The sequence below is a fragment of the Miniopterus schreibersii genome (genome assembly GCF_964146895.1).
Source record: "Miniopterus schreibersii genome assembly, chromosome: 1".
Classification (NCBI taxonomy): domain Eukaryota; kingdom Metazoa; phylum Chordata; class Mammalia; order Chiroptera; family Miniopteridae; genus Miniopterus; species Miniopterus schreibersii.
The window spans coordinates 182,548,256-182,557,850 of NC_138101.1; the positions used below are offsets into that span (position 1 = coordinate 182,548,256).

Below are 9,595 nucleotides of genomic sequence, written 5' to 3' on the forward strand. Positions count from 1 at the left end.
TGGGGGGAGTCATCCCCGCAGCCCCTCATCCTAGGGGGTCTAGGGGACCCCCAACACCCAGGTTGCTAAACGCTACTAAAATAAGGCAATGCAACGAGGCGGCAGACCCGAAAGGGGGCTGCGAGGGCGGCACGAGCGGCCAGGAGGCCGCGGAGATGCCCGGGCTCGCGCGCCACCCCTCCAGCTCCGCGATGGTTGCGCCGTGACGTCATTGGACTCATTCATAAAATGCTTTAAAAAGCAGTGGCTGCGGCTCCTCGTACTCCAACCGCATCTGCAGCGAGCAGCCGAGGAGCGGAGACAGAGCCAGCAGCGGCGGCGCCGAGAGCAGTGACCGCGCGCCCACCCAGCTCTGCCCCTCAGCTCCCGCCGGCCTCTGCCCCTTGCCCTCCGCGCCGCCTTTCGCTAACCGCGACCATGATGTTCTCAAGCTTCAACGCCGACTACGAGGCTTCCTCCTCGCGCTGCAGCAGCGCTTCCCCGGCTGGCGACAGCCTGTCTTACTACCACTCCCCGGCCGACTCCTTCTCCAGCATGGGCTCTCCGGTCAACGCGCAGGTGAGGCCGGCTGCGCGCCGCCGGGGGCGGGGGGCTCGGGGGCTGGGGCCGCCGGGGGGCAGGCGCCGGGCGGGACTCCCCCCGGGGAGGCGGGTCGGGCGCCCCTTTCCGGCGGGGAGGGAGGCCGCCCGGGCCGGAGCAGCCCTGTTCCGGGAGCCCCGGACTTGTTGGGAGCGCACACGCGCCTGTCAGCGTCGGGCAGGCTCCCCAGTCCCGCACAGGCTCCCGCCGACCCGCCCGCCGCCGCGCTCCCTGGCTGGTCCTAGCACCAGCTGGGCAAACGTGTCCCGAGCAAAAACTGGCCAACTAACTAGAGCCTGACTTCTGGAGGGAGGCGGTAAAAAGCGCCCCCCCCCCCGCAGCCCGGTGCCCGGGCGGGGAAGGGGGGCGAAGCGGCGGGTGTGTAAGGCAGTTTCATTGATAAAAAGCGAGTTCATTCAGGAGACTCCGGAGCGGCGCCTGCGTCAGCGCAGACGTCAGGGGATATTTATAACAAACCCCCTTTCAAGCGAGTGATGCCGAAGGGATAACGGGAACGCAGCGGCGGGATGCGGGAGAGGGGCGCCGCGCCGCGGGATTCTTGGGGGAGAGGGGAAGACCTTTCGTCCTGCACGAGGGGAATCTAAGAGGACACGACTGGCCCCTGGCAGGGCCGCTTCTCCCGCGTCCCCCCTGCTGCATGCGGCACTGGGAAGCTCGCCTCACCTGTGTCCCGAACGCGCCCGCTCACGTCATCTTCTCCCTTCGGTTTGGTTCTAGGACTTCTGCACGGACCTGGCATCCTCCAGTGCCAACTTCATCCCGACTGTGACTGCCATCTCGACCAGCCCGGACCTGCAGTGGCTGGTGCAGCCCACCCTCGTCTCCTCCGTGGCCCCATCCCAGACCAGAGCCCCCCACCCCTACGGAGTCCCCACCCCCTCGACTGGGCCTTACTCCAGGGCTGGCGTCGTGAAGACCGTGGCAGGAGGCAGAGCTCAGAGCATCGGCCGGAGGGGCAAGGTGGAACAGGTGAGCTCTTGGCACTTTCTGTGTGTGTGTGGGGGGAGCATTGGGGTGGAGGGAGAGCGCAGTGGGGGGGGGGCTGAGGTCACTGAAGGAACGACTGCACATCTGGCTCCAAGGTCTTGCCATCTGCAGGCAGACTCTCCTAATCCCACCCCAAGGAGACCCTGATGGTTTCTTCCCTGAGGGGCTCCTTTCTCAGGCTTTTACTCTGGGCTCCTCTCCATTCTCTGGCTGAGCATCTTATTTGAAATGCAAGTCACAGCCAGCCTGAAACTGCGGGTTGGATAGAAACGGCTCCACAGATGAGGTGCCAGGGAGCTGGGAAGCTGCAGGGTGCATGGAGCCGACGGCAGACGCGGTTACTGACCTTCGGTCTTTTTTCCTTCTAGTTGTCCCCAGAAGAAGAAGAGAAGAGGAGAATCCGAAGGGAAAGGAATAAGATGGCTGCAGCCAAATGCCGAAACCGGAGGAGGGAGCTGACCGACACGCTGCAAGCGGTGGGTCGATTTCATGGGTTGCTCCTTTTATAAAACTTCAGGGGAAAGTTGGCGGTTGGGCAGAAGGGAGCCGTTCCTGGAGGGAGACTGTGTCTCATGCTGTTCCTGGAGGGAGACTGTGTCTCATGCTTTGCCTTGTGCCTCCGCACACAGGAGACGGACCAGCTAGAAGACGAGAAGTCTGCCTTGCAGACCGAGATCGCCAACCTGCTGAAGGAGAAGGAAAAGCTGGAGTTCATCCTGGCGGCGCACCGGCCTGCCTGCAAGATCCCCGACGACCTGGGCTTCCCGGAGGAGCTGTCCGTGGCTTCCCTCGACCTGAGTGGAGGCCTGCCTGAGGCCGCCAACCCTGAGTCCGAGGAGGCCTTCGCCCTGCCCCTCCTCAGCGACCCTGAGCCCAAGCCCTCCGTGGAGCCCATCAAAAACCTGAGCAGCGTGGAGCTGAAGGCTGAGCCCTTCGATGACTTCCTGTTCCCCGCATCGTCCAGGCCCAGCGGCTCTGAGACCTCCCGCTCGGTGCCCGACATGGACCTGTCTGGTTCCTTCTATGCAGCAGACTGGGAGCCCCTGCACGGTGGCTCCCTGGGGATGGGGCCCATGGCCACAGAGCTGGAGCCCCTGTGCACCCCGGTGGTCACCTGTACTCCCAGCTGCACTACCTACACGTCTTCCTTCGTCTTCACCTACCCCGAGGCTGACTCCTACCCCAGCTGTGCGGCCGCCCACCGTAAGGGCAGCAGCAGCAACGAGCCCTCCTCTGACTCGCTCAGCTCCCCCACGTTGCTGGCCCTGTGAGCAGGCAGGGAGGGGAGGCAGCGGGCACACACCGGTGCCACTGTCCTGAGCTGGTGCATTACAGAGGAGAAACACATCTTCCCTCGAGGGTTCCCGTAGACCTAGGGAGGACCTTATCTGTGCGTGAAACACACCAGGCCGTGGGCCTCAAAGGACTTGAAAGCATCCACAGGTGGACTCAAGTCTTTACCTCTTTCGGAGATGTAGCAAAACGCATGGAGTGTGTATTGTTCCCAGTGACACATCTGAGAGCTGGTAGTTAGTAGCATGTTGAGCCAGGCCTGGGTCTGTGTCTCTTTTTCTTTTTAGTCTTCTCATAGCATTAACTAATCTATTGGGTTCATTATTGGAATTAACCTGGTGCTGGATATTTTCAAATTGTATCTAGTGCAGCTGATTTTAATAACTACTGTGTTCCTGGCAATAGTGTGTTCTGATTAGCAATGACCAATATTAAACTAAGAAGATATGACTTTATTTTCTAGTAGGTAGAAATAACTAGCTATATCCATGTACTGTAGTTTTTCTTCAACATCAATGTTCATTGTAATGTTACTGATCATGCATTGTTGAGGTGGAATGATTGTTCTGACATTAACAGTTTTCCATGAAAACGTTTTATTGTGTTTTTAATTTATTTATTAAGATGGATTCTCAGATATTTATATTTTTATTTTATTTTTTTCTACCTTGAGGTCTTTTGACATGTGGAGAGTGAATTTGAATGAAAAAGTGAAGCATTGTTTGCTTATTGTTCAGAGACATTGTCAATAAAAGCGTTTAAGTCAAATGCGAGCAACTCTGTGCTCTTTTCATTCTGGAAGTTGATTAAGATTTGGAAAGGTCCCGGGGACCAGTTTATCAAGAAGGGTAGCTCCTGGAGGGGGACACACCCCTTTGTTTGATCCCTTATCAAAGAGGAGAAGGAAACTCTAGCGCTGATGTTGGAATATTTTATAAATATCACATACTACGAGTATTCACAGTGCATTCTCTATTTACAGTTTCTGAGGGTGGGAACCTGCTCTGAGACAGCTTTGGTGGGAACATGTCTTTCTGCTTCTTTTTCTGTTTTGAACGTCAAAAGGTGGATATTTAAATCTAATGATGCTAATATTAAATTTAAATGTCTCGATCTTAAAGGAATCCTTTTAGCAAATCGCAATTAAGCTTTGCACAAACCACTTCAACTTTTTAATCCAACAAAGTCATGTGAAGGGCTACCTCCACTTTTAAGGTCAGCGAACAGAAGAAAGGTCAGAATGAATGACTTTCTCAATGTCTCACTGTTGGGACTGGAATCTTCCTCATTCATTACTCTATCCATCAGGCTGAACTGCCTCTTAAAACCTGGTTAAAAAAAAAGTTTTCACTTGGTTAGAAAAACAACCACCACCAAACTTTTCAGTCCTTAACTCTAACATACATACAGTTAGTTGGATTATTTTTATTCTTAGAAAGAAAGGAGTGCCTGGCCAGGCACGGCTCAGTGGTTGAGCATCGACCTAGGATCCAGGAGATCAAAGTTCGATTCCCGGTCAGGGCACATGCCTGGGTTGCAGGCTCGATCCCCTTTTGGGGCATGCAGGAGGCAGCCCATCAATGACTCTTTCATTATTGATGTTTCTCTCTCTCCCTCTCCCTTCCTCTCTCTGAAATCAATAAAGATATATTTAAAAAAAAAGAAAGAAAGGAGGGTTATTGTTCTGCGCCTTAGTAATAAATACATTGTGCTCTTAAAAACTTCTTTAACATATGCCTGACATTTAGTTTACACGGGAAAGAAAAGCTAGCTCTGAGAATTTGAAAGCATTCTCAAACTGTACAAATAATGGTTGATCATTTGGTAAATAAAAGTTACATAATAGCTCAATAAGAAGTCAACATGACTCTGAATAAGCTTTAACACAGGAACTTTATCATCTTAGAGAAGAACATGACCTTTGTCTGGGACACCTCTGGTAATGGGGCACTTACACGCACAGGCACAAATCACAAAGAAAGCAGGTGGTGCCCTTCCTCCCCTGTGCTCGGGTGCCATGCAGGCGCCAGCTTGGAAGCCAGAGACCATGTTTGCACCATGCTAGGTGAAGAGCAGCTTCAGCGCCAGCCTTCTAATGCTTCCGTGATAATGAAAATCACTGGGTGGCTATGGGGCGCCACACTCCGTCAAATTGAAAGTTTTAATTTAAAATGACAATTCTATTGAGGTTGATGTTCCTACCTATCATCTCCCTGCTTTTTGCATAATAATTGGCACTTGAAAGCAACTTGCTTTAGGCTCTTAGGAGCACTGATAATATCACACATTGCTTCTATAATATTTTTGCCTGTCTGGCAACAATGGAAGAGGCATTAGACTCCCTGTTTGCTGTTCAGAGGGTGCATTTCTGTAGCCTTTAAATATGACCTAAATTCAATACAGAATTGCTAAACTATAACTAACACCCAGATCTGAAATAACAAGGTGATATAGCTTGGAAACCAGCTGACTCCCTTACATGTACAAAATTACAACCCATGCAAGATTTCCCAGATGGATAAGGGAGTCTGGACCTCTAGTGCCAGACACTGGACTGCTCCTGGGGACTTCAATGCCTGGCACAAAGTACAGGATTAATGAATATTTGCCAGGTGGAGGAATGACTAAATTCTGCACTATTTCCACAAACAAAAATATATTCCTCACATAGTCTCTAAATTCTCCTATTCCCGGCCCTATTATGATTTAAGCAATGGGGATTTCACATCTCTCACGTCTGGCTTCAAACACATACCCCACTTCCATCTTGACTCCTGGAATTCCCTAGCTGCCTCCCCTGGGTTACCACTCTGAGTTCAACTTCAAAAGGAATGCACAACCATTGTGCTTCCAGCTTCAAATTAATTTTAGATGGAAAAAGGGTTGAAAAAACAAAACATTTATCTCTATATAATAGTGGTTTGTAGAGTTTACATCATCTTTGCATATCTCTGCATCTTGTGTAATTATCAAAATTAAAGGGTAGCATTTAACAATTTGTTTTAATAACAGTAATTTTGTATCAACAGCAACTGTCCTTGTGTGAATGAAAGTAAATCAACTAGGCTATCTTTAATTAGTGGACAAAGAAGAGACGGGCAGAGGAAAAGTTTTTAGATGATTACTCTAAGGAAGCCATCTGAAGTTTCAATGTTATTCAAATAAAAATAAATAAAAAACAACAACAACAAAAATCTATCCTTAACTGTGTTTGGGACTTCCTCCAAACACAGAATAATCAAATTCCTCAAAAAATAAAGGAGATACAAGCATTACTTGAGTGCTAAATATCAGAGGTCTTTAAGCTGTGACGTTGTGCCATAAACATTGAGGAGCTGATTCTTGACTCCTCTCCAGCTCCTGCTCCTGCCCTTCTCCCCTACAGGCACTCTGCACACAGCCTTCTTCCATTCCTGACACACAGTGTACTTGTTCCTGTTGCAGGGCCTTTGCACTTGCTGTCCCTCTGCCTGGGCTTCTTTTCCTGGGTTAGCTCTTTCCTATCATTCGGGACTCAGCTCAAAGGACATCCCTTCCAAGAGGGCTTCCCAAGTCACTCTGTCTAGAGTAACCTCCCAGGTCACTCTCGCCAGTGTAACTTCTGCGCACACAGAGCGTCTACATGACACTCTACCCCACTGTCCTGCTTTGTTTTTTCGCAGCCCATATCATATCTGCAACACTTAATTTATGTTTTCTTCTCACTTTATTTTTAATCCTCACCTGAGGATATTTTTTCCATTGCTTTTCAGAGAGAGTGTGGAAGTAGGAAGAGGGGGAGGGAGAGAGAGAGAAACATTGATGTGAGACAGACACATTGACTGATTGCCTCAGGCAGGGGTCCGGACCTGGGGCGGGGACTGAACCAACAACCCAAGTACATGCCCTTGACCTGGAAATGAACCTGCGACCCTTTGGTGCACAGGCTGACGCTCTAACCACTGGGAAACCTGGGCCAGGGCATTTTCTTTTCCTTTTTAAACAAATTTAAGTGAAGAATGGATATATATGTAAATATAGGTATATTCATCTTCAAAGAAACAAAACTGTTTTTCATTCTTATTGATATAAAATTTTCAGACTATCACACTAATTCATTTGAGTTCATGGATTCTTAGCAATTGGTGCCAAAATTATATAACTTACAATTTAGTGTGCGTTAGAACAGAACAGTAAGGGTTAGCTGCTATCACTATCATTATCAATCTCAATGTCATTACTATGATAATCATCATTCACAAGAATATGCTCAGACCTGAAGAAAAGCAGATAGGAATAAGGCATATTGACTCCTGATGAGTGAGTTCAAAGTCCCTGAAGGGTGCTGGCTGGATAGATTCCACTTCCTTTGCACAAAGGAGAAAGCCACAGAAGCTTAGTTGCAACACAATTCATTTCGGTGGTTCCACACCCACTCATGGACTAAACTAAGCTGCCTTTCCTTTGCTCAGGAAGCATTGTTCAGCTGCCCAAGAGTACAAAGAGCAGAAAGGGCTCCGGCCATTGTTGCAAGGAGGCTGCCTGGCTCAGTGGCCATCAGCTTTTCTTAATTAATAAAGCTTTTTTTTTAATTTTATACTTTCAGCTCACACTGACATGTTGCTGGGGTGTGGTCTGATCAATTGATTAGGATAAGAATGCAGAGGGGCTTGCTCACTGGTTACATTAGAAGCAGGCCCATAGGAAGGGAGCCTGTTAAAGGGTGTGGAGCAAAAGGCACCACCTTCATCATAAGGGTAGATGGTACAGGCTTCAGCTGCTGCCATATTTACATTGGGGAGCAATTTGCAGTCAGATCTACAAAAATAATGATTCATCTTCAGTCTTTTTAGTCAATCATGAAACTGTCATCACAGCTAAATTTATCAAAACAATATGATTAATTAATCTGGATTTGAGGAATTGGATCCAATATAGCAGACTAATTCAGAGCACAGACTCAGTTTGGGATCTCGGCTCCTTGATCATGGGCAAGCTTAATTTCCCCATCTATAAAGGGATCATAATTGTACCTACCTCTTGGGGTTGTTGTGAACATTAGATAAGTTAGTACGTATAGAGTGCTAATTACAGTGCCTGGGCACACAGAAGTATTATAAAAGTGTTAGTTATTATGCATTATCTTCTAATTTAGGGAGGTGAGGGTTTCAGGGGAGAAAATATATACCCTCTGGAGCAAGCATGGGCTTCATTTCATTCAATAAAAAGTTTCTGGGTGTCTACTATATATCAGGTTCTGGGTTCATGTGAGGAAGACACAGTCCTGTCCTCAAAGAGTTCATGGTCTAGTGAGGGAGGGAGCCACATAAATATATCCATTATAATACACTGTGACAATGAAAATTAATATAAGGTGCAGGTTTTGCATGAAGGAGGGAGTGGAGTGGAGTGATGAATTCTACCCGAGAAAGTCTCTGAGAAGGGTCCTCTGATCTGGGCTTCAAAGGTGAATTAAGTTTGCTAGATGAGCATGTGAGAGGTGGAGGGATTCCAGGAGGCAGAGGGATAGCACTGTAGAGACACAGACTCATAAAACAATGCACTTGGGTTTTCTGGACTATAAAATGTGGGGGTGGGGAGAAGTGGGAGATGTAAATTAAAGAGCATCCCATATGTACATTTGATTTCATTTGCATCAACATTGCAGCATCAAAGTGGAGGAGCCTGGAGATAGGTCAAGAAGAGCTAACTGTGGCCAGATCATGAAAAGCCTGGTATTTACTTAGTTCAGTTGTGTGTAGGCTGAACCAAGGCAGTGGTGGTGGGAATGTAGAGGGAACAAGAGGTAATTAGGGGGTAGGACTGTCTGGACTTAGTGATTGAGTAGATGTGGGAGGTGAGGGAGAGGGAGAGGGAGAAATTTAAGCTCACTCCCAGGTTTACCAGGCTTGACACACAAGGAGGCTTGTGGTTTCACCAATGACTTTGTGACAATAGGAAGAAGAGCAGGTTTGGGGGATAAGACGGTAAGTTCTGGGTTGGACATGTCAAGTTTTTGATGCCTGAGGAATTTCCAGGGCGGGAAGGGGGGAGGGAATGCAAGGGGATGCAGGCAGTTGGAATTATACAATAAAGGTTCTCTGATATGAATTTATAGAGCTTGTCTCGAGGCATGTGGTTGGGATGGAACCTGGAGCCCTAGGATATAATATTGATAATGGCTACCATTTTACATGTGCTTGCTCTGTGCCAGGCTGTGCTGTGCACTTCGTAGGCAATGCTAAACCAGGGACCAGTCTCTTTGCTAACCATTTCACCCCTGGCAAATGGCACATAATGGGTGTACAATAATTTCTGTTGAATGGATACTCTCATTTAGCCCTCACAACAATCCTATGAGGCAGATATTATTAGGATCCTCATTTTACAGATAAGAAAATGATCTAGGGAACATTAAATAAGTTAACCAACGTCACACAATTGATAAATAGGAGATCTGAGATTTGAAATTGCTACTCTAAAGTCCAAAGTGCTTAACTACTCTGCTAGAATGTTAAAATCTGCCCCTAAATACGTACTTATGTGACACAGGGTAAGACTCCAACCCCTCTGAGCCTGTTTCCTCTACCAAGTCAGGAGTGGGTTTCAAAACCCTCAAAACTCCCTTTCCAGTTTTAAAACTCTGACAATATCTGATGACTTGTGTGGAAAGACACTGAAGGGGCCCACAGCACATCATTTAGAGTGGAAGGCCCAACCAGTGTATGTGGCGCTG

At 48.3% G+C, this 9,595-nt stretch overlaps 1 protein-coding gene across 1 annotated transcript; it reads left to right on the top strand.

The window, feature by feature from the left end:
• Positions 1–219: 219 nt before the first annotated feature.
• FOS (Fos proto-oncogene, AP-1 transcription factor subunit) lies at positions 220–3,653 on the top strand. Its single transcript, XM_081151533.1, has 4 exons — positions 220–558; positions 1,318–1,569; positions 1,956–2,063; positions 2,217–3,653. Exons 1-4 carry the CDS (start codon positions 418–420, stop codon positions 2,856–2,858), a joined length of 1,143 nt encoding a protein of 380 aa, XP_081007659.1. The 5' UTR covers positions 220–417; the 3' UTR covers positions 2,859–3,653.
• The last annotated feature ends 5,942 nt before the right edge of the window (positions 3,654–9,595 follow it).